The following is an 18188-nucleotide window of genomic DNA, read 5'->3' as shown; positions in this document are numbered from 1 at the left end:
CATGTGTGTACTCGCATTCGTACCTTGACATCAAACACATCTAGGCATACGCAATGCGACGATCATATGACAAGGGTTGTCCAACCCAAACCCTAATCGTGACTACCAATTTAAAGTAATACTTATGGACATATATTGCTCAGAAGTTTATATTGCATGTGAGCATATTAAACAGAAATGTATGAAATGTTTATACGTAATAAACCGGGTCGAACCAGCATGAACCGGGTTTGATGGACACCCATATCCAACACAATTTTCTTCACAAAAGTATTTGGAGGTCAATCTTATTCTACCTCCATGCATCATGTGGAACATAAGCATGTTGGGCAAGAGCCATCTGTTTTTTATCAGGCCTTCTAGATGGAGATTATTCTTAACAAAATAACTTGATTATATGTTTAATGACATGACATATTGATGTAGATTCATTAGCAAACTTGATTATATGTTTAATGACATGACATATTAATGCAGATTCATCAGCAAAATAGGCTTGTTTTATTAGGAATAACTCTAGGGTTGGACTCTATACATGTTGGGCCTTTAATCCCATGAGTTTTCTATGTAATAGGCCACTTTAATGGGCCTCAAATATGGGTACATAGGTTGCATACGGGATTAGCTCTATACTTAGTTTATTTTCATGTTTTAAATTGAACCGGTCCAAAGCTGGTATGAACTAGTGGTTCAATTTAAGTGATTTTATTAGTTTTTCTATTAATTGTTTAGTTGGGCTGGATTAGGACTCTATTTTGAGTCTATTTCAGTTTCCTAGTCAGTTTAAGTTACCTAATAGGTTAGGGATAGGGTTAGGCCTTTCCTTTTTAGTGTCCAAGTCTATTTTTGAGTCTTCTATATAAGTTTGTAAGGGAGGCCAGCATTGAATACGAATTTGATTAATAAAAACTCAGCTTTATGCTTGCTGCCTTTATTGTTGCTGTTGCTCCTTGAGAGTGTTGCATCCTTGTGGGTTTATCAAGGTGGAAGGGATTGGTGGATCTCCAATCGACTCCTTGCATCGTGAAGATCAGGAGACCCCATTGTTCATCTTCAAAGCTGCTACCATTGAAGATCAGTGTTCAAGTAAGTACTTTACAGTTTCAGCAATCACCCTTCTTCTCCTAATCCTCTAAACCCAGCCCCATCAATCCCCATTGCCAATTCTCTATCATTACTACTTTCCTCATCTACCATTAATACCATAGATCTTAGAACCCTAAAACTTGCAACTATTCTTCTTCCCTTCTAGAAGGTCACATGCAAGGTGAGTTTTGAGATCTACCACACCAGCCATCCGATTGAACTTAGATTTTCACCATACCTCTATTAACCCAAATTTGGAAAGTGATTCAAATTTGACCTACTTCCTGTGGCCTGATTCTAATATATTCTCATATTTCCCATTCTGCCCCTACCTCCATTAAAGCATAGTTTCAGACCTTCAACCATACTCGATTCTGATTTCATTCTCAGAATAAGTAGTTGATTTCATGACATGTTAATTCTGAAATTAGTAACCTAATCATATCTCTTAACCCTAGTTCCAATACCCTATTTACCATAATACCCCTCAATCCTACTCTAACTAGGATCCTCCATAACTTCAAATCTGTCCATTAGTTTCAAACCAAACTTTCAGCATACATCCCTTACATCATTATTGACACTCGATTCAAGTTTCATCAAACCCCCACCACCCTAAACCCTAGAATCCCCTACTCCTACCTCCATTAGGAATTGTCTCCAATAACTTTATCTTTCTGTCCAATTCATCTAACTTACTTCCATTCACTCAAACATCATAAAACTTATACCATTAGACTTCCCTACACCTGCCTATCATTACCATATAAGACAACCCTAACCTAAACCTAACTTAACCCTAGTTTTGATCTAAAATTCAATTCTGCCCAAAATTGCAGAATTTCAAAACTCATCCAAACCCAAACCTTTTTATACCATATTGACCCCCTAGACCTGCCCATTAATACCCTATAAACCCTTTTCCCAATATCCAATTCTAACCCTAGGAATTGACCTAAATCCTAGTGCTATCCATTCGAACCAGCAGCCCCTTTTGTTATTTGATCCTGTTGTTTGGCTCCTAGTAGGTCTCCTACCTATCTAGGACTACATTACATATTATGCAAATTTTGTGAAATTCAGTAGTTGGAGGGCTATGATTATGGAATACTAGTTGTACACCAAATCTCATACCACTTACATTTGTATGTAACAAACCTTGTAATTGATGGACAATGTACCTTTGCAGCCAGTATTTACAATGGTTAATTATTTTAGTTCTTTTTTGTGTTTATCAACATCAACTCTAAGAACTATACATTGTCTATTAAATTATTGTTACTCTAGCACTCTAGTGCGATTTTACCAGAAAATCTCCCCCCTTAAACAAAAGTGTAGAGGAGGCCATACTAGATAAGCAATCAGGCAGCTATCAGTTTGGTTAGTGAATAGTGAAACTCCATTTGTCTGTGCATAGGACTTCCACAACCCTAGTTATTTTCTAAAAATGTTGCGTGATTTGGAGTTTGTTTCTCCCCCCTCTCCCCCCCCCCCTTCGAACCAAAAGGAAAATGGGAAGACCCAGCAGAGCCAGTAGCATTTTCATACACACATTTTGATCAACAACATTTTGTCTCGTTTGGAATGCTACTTATGCACACTTTGAAGTACTTACTTATTTTTCTTTGTCTTGATTTTGTTGCTTGGTCATCGTCTTGTTCTCTGTTCAGGGAGCTGGCCAAAGATTTTGTTGTTGCTGGTACTGCATCAGAGTCCCTCTATGGTGCCTGTGAGTCAATGTACAAGCCTGATATGGTTAGTAGTTTTATCCAGTATTAACAAGCATATCCATCTCAATTTTTTGAGTAGCCTTGTCCTTTGATCTTTTAGTTCAAGCTCCTTAAAAAAAAAACATTATTTATCTCCTCTTTGTTTTTCTTTTGCTTGGAAACCATAGTAGAGGCTGTGAAGTGTGAAATATAAGCCAAAAGTTTACACAAGATCCAAAGAAGAAAAGTGTCATAAATTGTACCTGAGATAAAACCTAAGTTGAAGTGTTGAACTTGTATACTTGAAAGATTACAGCATAAGTTGTATGTAAGGGGTCCAGTCTTATCTTTTGTCACACATGCATATATTTTAGGGAGTGAAAGAAGAATAATTTGGAACTCCCAAACCCCCCCCCCCCCCTTTAAAAAAAAAAAACTTCTGGGGCCAAACCTAAAAAGGAAAAATGGTATAAAAGTAACATGGTTTCAAGGATAGGCCTATTTTAACCACATTAAGTTAGCATTTGCTGGTCCCTATCTGATCCCAGTCCCTGGAAACATGGAAAAGGTGCATTGCTATCAAAATTTTGCCTGATCATGGTGAGTCGTTTTAAAAGAAAAAAAATGAAATTCACCCTAATTTGGTTATTGGTTCCAGTACTAACAAAACATAAGCTACAGTGCTGTCCCACACTCCCACTTGGTCTCACTTTGGGGATTTTCTAGTGGGCGAGGTATGTGAGTAGGTTGAAATCATTTAGATGCCGGTGGTTCTACATGTCTGCAAATCATAGCAATGTCCTTGATGAACTGTCCAGTTTCCAATTTATGGTGATGTTTTCAACCATTCTAAGTGCTTTCTCTTGGGTCGTTCTTCAGGAACCAGAAGAACTATTTGAGACCATTTCTCAGGCACTGCTTGCCTCTGTGGATCGTGACTGTCTGAGCGGATGGGGTGGCCACGTCTTTGTTGTGTAAGCATTTCTTATTCCTTTATTTCTCTACTTAAATCTTGTAACTGGAGGCATAAAGATTATATGTTATTTCTTACATTATTGCGGGAGTCAGGTGGCAAAGATTGACAAGAGAAATTTAGTATCATAACGTTTGCTGGATGTGATAGTCTTTTTGTCAATACGTATTTCACTGAAGCTCCTACATCTCTTAAGCATCAATTGTTTGGACCAACCGATTAATGTGGCCTGCTTTTAGATTGGATGGAATACTCAATAAGGTTTGGTCCTAGTGAGTGAAATTATGTGCTTCCCCATGTGGGCATCCAACTATCTTGAAGAATCTTATATGTTATTTGGTTTGTCTCATTTCTATTACCGAAGCAGTCTGGAGATGGCCACCTGATTGGATTGAAAAATGGTGGATTTACATATTTTACATTCTGTCAAAGTTATACAATTGTCCAGGCTATTTGGTTGTTGTTTCTTTGATTACACAGTTTCTTTTTGTGTGGGAAGCTAGATTTTTAGTTCGAACATTCATATTTGTGTTCGTTTCTGTCCTGCAGCACTTCAACAGAAGTTATTGAGAGGACCCTGAAGGGAAGAATGGACTGATTTGGTTCTATAATGGGCACTAGTCAACCTTTCCAAGGTGAGCATTGGATTCACCCAGCCAAGTTTTCTTTATGTGACTGTCTGGGAGGCCATTCGAGCTCAGCAATCAGACATTAAATTTGTAGTTTCAGCTGTCAAAGAAAACAAAATTGATTTCTTATCTTTAAATGACCATTGAAGGAAGCATGTTTTCTTTATACGTGACTTTTACTTTTTGGCTGAAAATACCACATGTAGACAGTTATTGTACATGTTGAGCTTGAGCCCAATGAAATTGCAAACTAAGCTTCGACGTCCTATGTTTATTGTCACCTGTATCCTCTGCTGCTGGTGACTTGCTAGCAAAACAACCCCGTTCAAATTTTAGTGGCAAATGTAGTTGCATGTTAAAACGCCCACAGCATAAAGCATTGCCAAGCAAGATTCAATAGAGACCAAGAGTGAAATCTCTTGTGGGAAATGCACCAAACACAGCATTGGTTGCTTATCTTAACAGCATTCCCTCCCTCACCCCTCCCTATTTTTATGCAATTGTTACATTTCGTAGATATCCGAAACGTCAAAATTGCAGCAGCATCCTTCTATTTGGTCGAATTTACTTGAATTTCCTAGTTATAATTTACATTCCAAAATAAGGTTTTTTTTGCTGCCATTTGGTGGGATCCTTTGTCTCAGATTTGACTAATAATAGGGTGGTAAGTGTTTTTTTTGTGTTTTCAGATTGATTCCTATTTTGAAGAGGGTCCAGTCTGACGAGCATATGTCGCTACTCTGTAAAAAAAATCCAGAAAGAAAGAGGATGAAATCTTAGGGTGGTCACTGTTTTCTCTTTGAGTGTTCAGAAATCATGGACTCATCCCTACGTGCAAGGGTTTGGGAAGTGAAATAGAATTGAGGGTTCTATAATTTTGTCATCAACACCTCCACCATTAGATTTCAGTTTGCTTCCTCAGCATTGATTTCATCGTCAATCCACTTCTACAACCTGAATACTACCAACATTCTATTTATCTTTCTGGGAAAAAGAACGTTGCCTGACCAAGTGGCCCCTGCGCTCCAGACACAGGAGCACGTGAAATTACTACCCCACCTTGTGAAATAAAAAATCCCAATCCATGTGGATGCCCCTGTGTGTGCCATTGGCCCCTGAGCTGGTGCAGCGGCCATGTGACAAGGCAGCTATCTCATGCCCCTTGTCTTTATATTATGTCTCTGCAAAACCCATCAATAGTCCATAGGCAGACATTGTAAATTTATAAACTTTTAGTCCCAACTAGTGCAGCCAAACTCCATTAAATACAAGAGCACAAAATCTGAAACTGAGATTGACTCACACTGTGTCTAGTATTTTTTGGTAATATGCTGCGTCTAGTTGAAAAGGGGGTGTGTGGACTCTCAGATTCATCCATGGACCGAAGGATCCATCCCAATCGTCAGTGGGGTATCTTGCAAGGTGGTTTTGCAGCAAAGGTAGGTGTTTTACCAACAAACTTGACCAATGAGGTGTAGACAAGTGTTTTGTTGCCAAAAGTGGAGTTCCTTGGGTCTTAAGGAAACAAAAATACGGATTCAAGTTGTCAAAATGGGGTTTGGTCACTTGAGGAATCAAAATCTCATTGCAAGTTTTGGGGTTCTCGGATTACACAGACACTGACATTGGTCTGAGGTTTCAACATCAACGTGATGTTGATGAACATGCCTCGATGTCTACTAGGGGCTTGTCACCGTCGGTGAACTATGGTTCACAGTCGGTTGCATATTAACATGCAGAAGTTTCTGTTCGACAATATTAAAAGGCTTCATTGATGTCGGCTCGGGCAATTTGACTATCGGCCTCTTGTTTGGTTGTCGACAATGCATTTTGTGCCACTTTGATTGGTTTTCTTTTGGACTGAGTTGGGTCTAGCTCATCCAGGGTTAGATTGGAGGGTCCAGCCGTCTAGGTGCTCATAACTTTGGATTTGTGTCTGGATCAGGCAATTTAAAAGCCATTTTCTTGATATTTTGCTTACTGTGCTTTGGTATGAAGATTGGGGACAGTATTGGTCAGCATGGACTGTCTCCAGTGTGGGTCCCACTTATCAAAATGGAATCTTTTCTCAATAAGATGAGCTATATGAGTTCATTTTCATACCTAGTTGCAATATGGGTAGTCGGTTATCTAGACGCTTTTGTTGATCTTTTGGGGTATTTGCCACGGATTTTTAGGGTCATCCTTCTTAGGAGTATTTTAAATGAACGATTTGTGGGCGAACTCGGGAAAGTGGTCATTTGCCCTACATCTATAGATACCCAGACTATACGTCTTGAAGGATTCTCATCATCGTCAAAGAGGGCCTCCGGGGATGACAAAATGAGGTGTCTACATACATCCATACCCTGATACTGAGATGAGTGATCACGGAGAACCAAACACTGACATAGAAGAGTTGAAAGCCCAAGTTGGATGATTAGCTGGATTAGTGATCCAATCTCTACAAGGTCTGACTAGGGCATCTAGATCCCAAACCAACATTGATTAGATCCACACACGGCTCCCACGTGAAGCTCATAAAGACAACCTAAACCTAACCCCTGAAGAGAACATTGTTATTGCTAGACCACAACCGTCGATCGAGTTTGCTAAGACCCGGTTGTTAAGAAAAAAGGTTGAATAATTATAACACGCATGGAAGGTTTATGTTTCTTCCTTGAGGCTAAGTTACTAGAAAGGTTCAAGTGCAAATCAAAGAAATTTGATGGATAAGGGAATCCACATGCACATTTAAGGGTTTACATGGGGCAGATGAAAAGGGTTACACCGATCAACAGATGGGGTCAAGCCTTCCAAATGACTCTTACTGGACTGGCATGAGGTGGCTCATGTCCATAGATTCTTCTCAAACCCGTACTTGGGAGGATATGATCAAAACATTCAAGAATTAGTATTCATATAACATTGAGATGGAACTCACTAAAAAGGGACCTTGAAACCACCAGACAGTTACCTAATGAAGGTTTCAATTAATATGTAATTCGATCTAGGAATAGGCTAAGGGTGATTCGAAAGGTTTTCTAAGTCTTGGGAGGTTCCTCGAGAGGTGTCAACAATCATCCATGTTCTGTTGTCATCATCGTCGAATGGTTGGCAAAAATGCAACATCTACACCCAGCCTACCTCACACGTTTTTTTTTTTTTTTGACAAAACTACCATCACAAATCAATAGGATAGCCTCAGGTGCATCTATAGATATGTAGTCCTCCAAAGAGAGTAGGGAGGAGAAGGGGGGAATGGGGATCATTAAGATTCATCTGTACTAGACTAGGAGGGTAATAAATGCAGGTCAGAGATCCATCTGTTTATATTGTGCAGTTGTCTAAGTTGAGTTTGGTGAGAATTGCAAATTGAAAGATGATTCCGAGCATTCCAAAGAAAATAGCAAATAATTGCAAAAACCGAAAGGAAGAAACACTTATAAGTGGCAGAGGATGAGTGGTGCGTCACTAGGTGATATAAAGATCAAATAAGGAGGATCCTTGAAGGAACTTTGTCCGTATACCTAAAAACCCCCCACTGCCCAGATTCACTTAGAGAAAGGGCACGATAGGAAAAGGTGCCCACATAGGACAGAAGAGGCATCAATATTTATTAATCTACCAAGAATATCCCGAAATGCAAGATCTTCATTTAACCATTTCTAACAAAAGATTTTGAATTTTAGGTGAATCTTCAACATCCATAAAAAAGGTTCCAGAAACCACTGTGAATATTCTTATTCCTAGAAGGAGCATCCATTAAAGGTTCCACAAACCACTGTGAATATTCCTTTTCCCAAAAGGAGCATCCATAAAAGGGGACTCTGTGTGTTGGGCACTTTCGAAGCCCAGTCTATACAGTCATATATCAATAATCACTAAAAGGGTCCCACGTCTATGAGACCTTATCTGAAACCAACCAATGAAAGTCTTCTTTCTATTACATCAAAAAATCCAAACACTATCTACTGTTGCTTCTATTCTGCGGCTCCCTCTACACTCACCCTAAGATATACCTTTCCCGTTTGAATCTCAACAATCCAAAAATAACTAAACCATGGCCCATTCAATAATCCCATCACCAACCTCATCATCACCCATCTCAAGTAGAGCTACTCACAAGACTCCTCCACCATTGCTAGGGTTTCAGAGAAACCTTACTACTCATCCTGGCTTCATTCAAGCGGCCCTCCATGATAAAACAATCACTAGAAGGTAATATCCATTCCTTAATAGATCTAATTTTACATTTATGTTCTTATTATTGAACCAAAGCTGGTGGTGCTGCAGGGTCTTCGTTTGGGGCTTGACTGGTGCGGCATTGGGCTTGAATGCAGGACAACAAAGTGCAAACGCAGCAAAGCGGAGGCCACCACCTCCACCACCGGAGGAAAAGAAAGACCCTAATGTAAGTGGTGTTCTGGCAAAGATTCTTGCCAGCAAGAAGAGAAAAGAAGCCATGAAAGAATCTGTGGCTAAATTAAGAGAGAGAGGGAAGACCATTGATGAATAGCCCACCAGAATAAGTTGCAGATACGAATTTGTTAGCGAGATTTCATGTCGAAACGGTATGTAAAATCCTTCTTCAAAAGGAGAATAAATTTGTAATTTCCCAGTGACTATTTTTAGTTTGAAATGGATTTTGATTCAATTCCATGTCTTCCCTGTAATAGTAAGATCCCATGAGGAACAAAAATGTAATTTTTTTCAGTGACTAATTTCAGTTTTAAAAGATGTTTGTGGGGTTTGTCCAACAACTGTGCGACTGTTTCAGCCAGTAGAGTTCCATCCAAGAGCAACCCTCTAAAGCTATGATAAGTCGGGTATCAATTTCTGCCCAAAAAAAAAATAATAGGGAGAGTGTTCTCTGTGCCGCAGCGCAGGCTGCGCCTAGGCACATTGGCAGCCTGTGCAGGGGACAGGGTGGTCATTGTGCTCATCCCATGTGCCTGGGCGCAGCCTGCGTTGTGGCACTAAGAACAGCGCCCCAAAATAATAATAATAAGTTGAGTATCAATAACAGCGTGTGCACGAACATTTAACTAGAGATGTAAACGGATAGTCGAAAATCCGTATTCGATTCGGGTTCGTATTCGTTTATGAGGATTCGTATTCGGAAATTCACTATCCGGAAACTATCTGAATCCATCCGAAACTAATCAAATACAAATATGGTAATCCATGTTTCCGACCGATTATTATCCGATTCGTTTAGCTATCCGATAGTATTAAAATATCCGAAATAAAATATTCGTATCCGTCTATCCGATTAAGTTGGCTTCTTGAATTTTGTATTTTATTTATATTTATAACTTAGTAGCTAGTAAATTAGAAAATATGATTGTTTTATATATATTACTATTTGACTAGGATAGATGTTATCATATACCTATTAGAAAAACATACAAAAACAAAACAAAAAGTAGAAATACATAAAAAATGTAAATAAGACCAGAAAAAGGAATTAGGAAAGCCAAAAGTTTAGATGGAAAGCCAAAAGTCTCGATGGAAAGTCACAAGTAAAAATGTAAATAAGACAAAAAAAGATAGGAAAGCCAAAAGTCTCAATGGAAACTTGGAAAGCCAAAAACCTCTTTGAAAACTGAAATCTCGGATTCTCGGTCTCTCAACTCTCAACTCTCAAGACTCTCCAAGTATAACCCTAAAGCTCAACGTTGTCTTTGCCTTCCATTCGCTGTGACTACAAATCTACAATCCCTCTCTCCTGGTTTCATATACATATCGTTTCATGCCTTCCGCGCACATCTTCGTTGTTACAAGAGACGCTGCTCGCATGCGCAATCACCAGAGCAACGTCAAAAGGTAACTCTCTCTCTCTCTCTCTCTCTCTCTCTCTCTCTCTCTCTCTCTCTATTGTTTCATATGCATCATTTCATTCTTTATAGCATTACCCCTTATGCCATTTCTACCATTCTAATTTCTAGCGAATCCATCTCTTGGATCGTCCTCTAAAGTCCCGAACTCATTGTTCAGTTGTCGATCTCAAGTCCGTCGCAATGATTTACATGAGTTTCTATCTTTCGATTCTATTTTTTTATTTTTTTAACCGTATGAAACTGGTTGTTGTATGTTGGATTTGTTATTAGTCTTATCTACGATATCACCTATTGCTTTATATTTGTTGGGTTGTTCCATATTCGGATACTCGCAGTTTGGTTGGGTTTTAGATCGGCTTTTCTGCTTTATTATATTCCTTGCATTTTATGTATTATGTGATACAAAATTTCAAATCGGTTTGAAAAACGGAGTGTAATGAAGTCATTTTTAAGAAGAAATAAAGCTCAATAAATAGAAAATAATAAACGGACAATCGGATGGTAATCGGATAGAAACATTCGGATATTTGGTATCCGTTGCTAAACCAATCGAACCGATAATATCCGGAATCCGCTTAACAAGTCGAATTCAATTTGATATTGTGTTATTATATTCGGCGGATATTCGGATCGAATTCGGATAGCGGAATTGTAAACGAATTCAATTCGGATAGTACCCAATCCGATTCAAATTCGATCCGTTTACATCTCTACATTTAACTGAATGAGCTTTTAGTTCATTGGGGGCTTAGTGATAATTTTGCGCGATCCTGTGTTTAGGCGCAGGAACCACACGACCGGTTAGTGTTATTTTTCCCCTAAATCTAATGTAGAATTTGATTATTCTAAAGGAAGAGGGTTGTGCAAGCCGCCAGTTTTCGGTAAGCTAGCGGCATGCACCAATCACAGGACTGGACACAGGAGGCTAAGGGGGTCTTTTCCAAAGGGGAAAAAAAGAGGATGACACATGCTGGGCACCTAGAGGCATAGTTGGAAAACCAGGTTTTCTAACTCGACTCGTCTTTTAGAAGAAAAAAAAACAAACAAAATTAGTGATTTGGCTTTGTCAAACCCGATCAAGATGAGTCAAGTTTTTTTAATTTTTAATGCAATAAATATGTATAAATTAGTAAATCAGAAAATTAATATGGGAAAACCAAAAAAAAATCAAGGAATCACACATCAATGCATTTTGAGTTTATACCATTGAGCAAGAGAAGGGAGTCAAGGGGAGTTTAGGGTTTCTTATTGTTTTAAAATATAGATTTACTATTTTACTCAACTCTGTTTCTACGTGAACAATCTTATGGTTTTTTTTTTAAACGACTAAACTTGCTGAGTTTGTCATGACTCGGGTAAAAATACCGAGTCTTATTTGACTCGGACGATTTATGACCCAGTCTTATCATTTTTTACCTTGACCTAGTCTACACGACTTTTGACCAAGTTTTCCAAAATATTGACTTGACTCAAGCAACACGCCCCAATCAAAACCCAGTTTTCCAACTGTAAATAAATCATCACCCGCTAGGGTGTTGCCTGAACAGAGATGGGAACGCAGCGAAGGAGGATCTCGTACAGGTTTGGTTACAAGCTTCACGAACTCGAACGATCTACTTCACGATCTTCGAATATCTCGAAAGGTTTCTCCACAGAGAACTCCACACCACAAATCTCTGGGAAGAGATGGAATCCCAAAGAGAACACAAAACATTGGAGAGAGGGAGAATTTGGTTTTTCAGATGATTTGGTCTTAGGGTTACAGGCGTTTTATTTAAAGCTAAAAGCCTGCCCCTATTTAAACTCCCACTGAGAATCGATCTAAGAGGGGGGAAGAGACCCAGCCACTTAAGTAGCTGGTTCTCCCCACGCACTGCGGGTCACGTCAGGTCCGGCTTGCCCTTGTGGGCGGTGTGGACTGGGCCTGTCCCGTGTTCTATTTACATCTCCCACTCACCCACATGGGGCACATTAGTTTAACTATGCATCCAATTAGTTTCTCTCAATTGTGTAACTCTTCATACAAGGAATGGGGCGTGCGACCTAACAAGATAATACAGGGTAGGAGTACTAGATCAAGCTTCCATCTAACCAACATAGTACATCTCTCACAAACAATCTCGAAATACCCCAAACAATCCAATTACACAAGATCTAGCACTTTCGATCCCTCATGATGAGCATTGATGTAATGCAATCATGACTACGTCAATCAGAAAGACGACAAATTGCCCGGGCAATGAGTCACAAAACCAAGGTGTAATGTCAGATGGTTTTCCCTGAGCCCCTCATGTCAATCCAATTATCTCCAACAACTTTCCCAATCGTTTCTCGCTGGATTACATCATCCATGATCCTAAGGAGAACGTCAAAGTAACGTCATTAGATGTCCTCTTCATGACATTGTCTTAGGTAATAAGGGTACTGTGGGATTAATATAATCTACGTAGCTCACACAGTGATGAAATAGGGATCCATTTAGTTACTCTCACAGTCGGTCGGTATAAGCACATGTAGTATGATATGCAGCTATGGCGCAACTCCCACTGAGGTGGGCATGTCACTTACGAAAATATAAAAGCCATACGGATCTTAGTCTAGTGGCTACTTCAAGCTCCTAACCTGAGTTTCTAGCGCAGTCACCCTCATGGTTTCTACATGAAACCTCTCATGCGGCTTTCCACAGGCTACATAGAAGTATGTCATCTTCTAAGTTGGATCAGATAAGGTCTCATCTTAGCTCTAACTAAGGTGCCTTGAAGCACAAATGCATATAGGCTCATCTTGCTCGCTATCTACAAGCGTAAAGGCGAGTCACCCGTGTGAGTGGGTCGACTCAATGCCTCTTTACAATAATGAATGTATACACACAATATTGCTCAAACAAATATTCTCATTAATAAATGTAAGAGGAAAACAAATAAATGTCCATCGATAAGAAGTGTTCCGAAAAATACACATCAAATTCGTTTGATCCAAGGTTCCTAACATGAACTAGAAAAACATCTCTGGCAATGGGCTTTGTCAAAGGATCAGCCAACATATTGCCAGTGGAGATATGTTGCAGAATAACTTCACCTTACGCGACCATATCTCGAATGTGGTGATACCGTATATCAATATGTTTGGCTCTACCATGAAACTTGGGGTCCTTCGCAAATACAAGCGTTGTCGTGCTGTCACAATGTATAAGCACAGCGTCATCTGAGTGAGTAGAAACACTAAGTCTCTGTAAGAACCTTTTGAGCCAAATGGCCTCCTGAAATGCTGTCGAACATGTGACGTACTTCGGCTACATCATGGATTGGACGATGCGGGTCTATTTCTTGCTACTCTAAGTAACAGCTCCGCCTCCTAGGACCAATGCATACCTTGAAGTGGATTTGCGCTCTTCTCTATTACTAGCCCAATCAGCATCACTATAGCCTCTCAGTCTCAAGTCTGAGACTGATAGGCTACCATAAAACTTACCAGTGGAGATATGCTGCAGAACAACTTCACCTTACGCGACCATATCTCGAATGTGGTGATACCGTATATCAATGTGTTTGGCTCTAACATGAAACTTGGGGTCCTTCGCAAAATGCAAGCATTGCCGTGCTGTCACAATGTATAAGCATAGCGTCGTCTGAGTGAGTAGAAACACTGAGTCTCTGCGAGAACCTTCTGAGCCAAATGGCCTCCTGAAATGCTGCCGAACATGCGACGTACTCCGGCTATATCGTGGATTGGGCGATGCGGGTCTGTTTCTTGCTACTCCAAGTAACAGCTCTGCCTCCTAGGACAAATGCATACCCTGAAGTGGATTTGCGCTCGTCTCTATCACTAGCCCAATCAGCATCACTATAGCCTCTCAGTCTCAAGTCTGAACCACTGAAGGTGAGCGAGAAGTCTGTAGTTCCACGTAGGTATCCAAGGATTCACTTTACTGCCTGCCAATAAACTAGTCCTGGGTTGCTCTGGTAACGGCTAACCATGCCAACAGCAAAGCATATATTTGGACACGTGCATATCATCACATACATCAGACTACCTACTACTACCGCATAGGGTATTTTGGACATTTGGCTTCTCTCTTAAAGTGCATGCCTTATCCATTGGAGTGTCTATGGGTTTCGAGTTGTTCATATGGAATCGCTCCAGGACTTTCTTTATATAAATCTCTTGAGACAAACTAAGAAGTCTCCTAGTGCGGTCCCTCACAATCTTCACGCTCAACATAAATTTGGCCTCACCCATGTCCTTCATCTCAAAAGTAGAGGACAACCATTCTTTAGTGGCGACAATCATCTCAATGTCATTCCCAGCCAACAAGATGTCAACAACATATAAGGATATGATAAGGAAACCTTCCTTGGACTGTGTAGTGGCCTTCTTCAATCATTTCAAAACCTATAGAAGTAATGGCATGGTGAAATCTACTGTACCACTGCTTGGACGATTGCTTAAAGCCATAGATGGAATGTTTGAGACAACATACTATGCACTCTTGTCCCTCCTTCTCAAAATCCATAGGTTGACCCATAAAGATCTCCGTGTCCTATTCTCCATTGAGAAACACAGTTTTAATGTCCATTTGGTAGAGTTCCAAACCCAACTTTGCAACAATGGCAAGAATGAGGCGTATAGAGGTCATTCTCACCACAAGGGAGAACGTCTCATCGTAGTCTACACCTTCTCTTTGGGTATATCCTTTCACCACAAGGCGTGCTTTATACTTGTCAATTGAACCATCTACCTTGCACTTGACCTTTAGGACCCATTTGTTCTTGATTGCTTTGGCTCTGTATGGTAACATTCTTTTTTAGTGTTTTTGGTGTTTTTTCACTTTTTTGGAATAGAAACACGCTAAAATCTGAATGGTATGCCCCCTTTTTTTTTTTTTTATTTTTAAACGAACCAGGCACTTAGCACACTTTTAGCACACATTTGAGAAACACTGAGAAACACTTTTTTTAAAAGTTGGAGAAACATTTTTTAAAAAGTCGGAGAAACAAGCGTCGGTTTTAAGTACGAGGGGTATTTGTGGGATTTATCCTTTAAAGCATAAAAAACATAATTTTGTGCCCTAAACGAAACCAAATCTTCTTCTTCTATCAATTTCTTTGTTGGAGAAACATAGCAGCTTCGAAGAGAGAGCATCTTCTTCTACCATCTTCTTCTTTGGAAGACCTCTGTGATCGAAGCCAGTTCACGGTATTGTGGGTAGGTAGAAGCTCTTCAAAGGACCTTTGTGCGGTCGAAGCTCTATGGGTGTGGGTGAATCGACCCTTCGAAGGTACTCTCTACCTCTTCCCTGTGATTTGGTTCACTTTATCGTCTTCTGTATTTTCTTCTGCTTCTGTGGGTGTGGGTGAATCAGAAATACCCTAACGGATCTAACATTGAGGATGGGTAATCGTGAAGTTTTGGCTTTGCGATTTGAGATGAAAAATGTATGTATTTTGATTGTCGATTAAAGTCACTGCTCATAGAAACCAAATCCCAGGTACATAGTGTTTATTTGATCCCTGCTCATGCAATTTGATATGACAAATACACAAGACTATTCCTCATTACTCACATGAGCCAGAGGGATTGGAGAAGCCATATGGGCTTCATCAAATTTCTCGGGTATAAAGGGTTTATTTGATCCCTGCTCATGCGATTTGAGACAAAAATTCTGATTTTTGTTTCAATTTATAACATTCATAGAGAATTTTTGTACCTAGGGTTTATATGATTGCTGATTTGAGATGAAAAACTGGTCTTTAATATTTGAGATAAGTTTCGGTTGTTGGGCACTTGGGTCATTTTTCTATGTTGGGTAAACTTAGATGGGCTTGAGCTCTTAGAGGTGCTTGTGGATGGCTCCTGTTGAACCTCAATTTGATTTTTTTGCTTGAATGTTGGGGTACTGGTGATTCACCTCATCTATGTTGGGTACACTTATATGGGTTTGAGCTCTTACAGGTCCTTGTGGATTGCTCCAGCTTGTTCAATTTCAATTTTTTGCTTGAACTAATGGGGAGAGGGGTAAAACAAGAATGGGAGAAACGAAGGTAAGCATGGTGGTGGCTCTCTAGAAAGCTCAGTACAACTAGGTAACACCTTGGGAGGGTGTCATTGTAATCCAATAACAGCAGGGGTAAAAAGGTTTTCTTTCATTAGGAAAATTAAAACCATTATTTCTATAAAAATTGTGATATTTTATGGTTATTATTTCTATACAACTTCTGTTTGTTATTTTATTTGATTGATCCTATATGGGGTTTGTAGATTTGAACTATTTGCTTGTTTAAATAGTTATGATAATGGGAAGTTCATAAAATGAGAATGCCAGGTGGAGTCAATCCAATATAAACATCTTTGTTAACATTATGGTGAGTGAAGTTAGAAAGGGTAACCGAACAACAAGTACATTTAACAAGGCAGGGTGGAGAAACATAATGGAAGAGTTTACCAAAGAAACCGGTTTGAAATTTTCTTATATATAAATGAGGAACAAGATGAACAAATTGAGGCAGGACTATAGTAGCTTTAAGAAGTTACTTGACACAACCGGCTTTGGTTGGAATAGTCTGACAAGAAGTGTTACTGTTGATGATGACTCGATATGGGATAGGCATATAGAGGTATGATTATAATTTTATACTAGTCTATTTATTGCTTTAATTATAAATAGAATAGATGATCTTGAATACTAATGTATGGTAGGCAAATCCTACGTGGAGTAAGTTTAAGAAATATGGACTTCCACAGTGGCCAGAGTTGTGCATGATTTTTGGAGATACATACGCAACTGGTGATGGAGGGATGAACAATTGAACTGTATTTGCTTAGATTGATGCAATTGAAACAGAGGGGGATGCCCATGAGTTTGTTGATGAGTCAAGCTCAGGTGATGGGATAGATGTGATACTCAGCATCCAACCTGAACCTACTCACACACCAGCTCGAAGTCAGCCTCAAAACCATAGGCATGATAGGACTCCTAATACGAAGAGAAGGCAGAGCAGATCCGATAATTGGGCAATGGCCATCAAGGCCATTCAAGATATGAGTACAGCAAGGATAGAGAGGGATGCATCTCTATCTAGTGCATCAACCCAGCATACAACAGACATGTTTAGTGTTACAAAGGCTTTGGAAGTCCTTGAGACAGGGTATGAATTAGATGAGATTACATATGAGAAGGCACTAAAAAGGGTGATGCTTGACCCACAATAGAGAAAAGCCTTGATTTCATACCCTGCACACAGGAAATCTATACTCCTCCGTACTCTAGATTGAAGTCTGGTTATTTGTATTATGAGTAGAATTGAAAGTTTTTTTTTTAGGATAATTTATTGTGTTACTTTGAACTTGGAATTGCTCGTGGTGATTTTTTCTTTGTAATCTATTTGTGTGAGAATGTTGTTTAAGTTGTTGTTAGGATTTTTGGTGTTTCTTATTATAGATTAAGTTCAATATAGTCGTAATATATTTTTTCCATTTTATTTTAGGAATGACTCATAATGGTCGTGTGCCTTGTGCGTACTTAGAAGAACTAGAAAGAGAAGACACCGAAGAAGAAGTGTATGGAGCTGAAGGTAAGGATCCAGAAGAACAAGAGAAAGACAAAATATTTGAAGAGTACGGAGATGAGGATAAGGATCCAAAAGAACAATCGGAAGATGATATTATCCCATCTGAGAGTACTTCTACCAGTCAGTGTAATAGGGTTAGAGAGATATATGTATTTAGGAAGAGAATTGCGAACGAGTTAGCAACAAAGCATGGAATGGCCCACATTATTTGACTCATAGTTTTTAATAATTTTGGATATTCAAGTACATTGATGTTATTTTTTTATGTTATTATTTGGTTATATGTTTTTATTTTTTTATATTAGTATGACTTTATTTCAACATTCATATTTCAATTATGTGCAATTTTCTCTTTTTACATAGTTCTTCAAAATTATAAACCCTAATTTTAATTATCTTAC

General features: G+C 39.2%; 2 protein-coding genes across 4 annotated transcripts in view; both read left to right on the top strand.

Moving 5' to 3' along the window:
• LOC122654666 (proteasome subunit beta type-3-A) overlaps positions 1 to 18188 on the top strand; it is an 86849-nt gene that overhangs the window by 55610 nt on the left and 13051 nt on the right. For 2 of the 3 annotated variants that reach the window (XM_043848870.1, XM_043848869.1), the window contains 3 exons: positions 2757 to 2841; positions 3675 to 3769; positions 4318 to 4561. In XM_043848870.1, the coding sequence (XP_043704805.1) occupies positions 2757 to 2841; positions 3675 to 3769; positions 4318 to 4366 (229 nt within the window). In that variant the 3' untranslated portion in view covers positions 4367 to 4561. Of the gene's footprint in view, positions 1 to 2756; positions 2842 to 3674; positions 3770 to 4317; positions 4562 to 8200; positions 8205 to 13308; positions 13320 to 18188 lie in introns of those variants that run through there. The other variant, XM_043848871.1, reaches the window with a different exon arrangement.
• LOC122654667 lies at positions 8393 to 9033 on the top strand. Its single transcript, XM_043848872.1, has 2 exons — positions 8393 to 8597; positions 8673 to 9033. Exons 1-2 carry the CDS (start codon positions 8440 to 8442, stop codon positions 8893 to 8895), a joined length of 381 nt encoding a protein of 126 aa, XP_043704807.1. The 5' UTR covers positions 8393 to 8439; the 3' UTR covers positions 8896 to 9033.

Source organism: Telopea speciosissima, chromosome 3 (genome assembly GCF_018873765.1).
Source record: "Telopea speciosissima isolate NSW1024214 ecotype Mountain lineage chromosome 3, Tspe_v1, whole genome shotgun sequence".
NCBI lineage: Eukaryota > Viridiplantae > Streptophyta > Magnoliopsida > Proteales > Proteaceae > Telopea > Telopea speciosissima.
The sequence above is the reverse complement of the archived record's forward strand: the minus strand, read 5'-3'. Positions and strand labels throughout refer to the sequence as shown.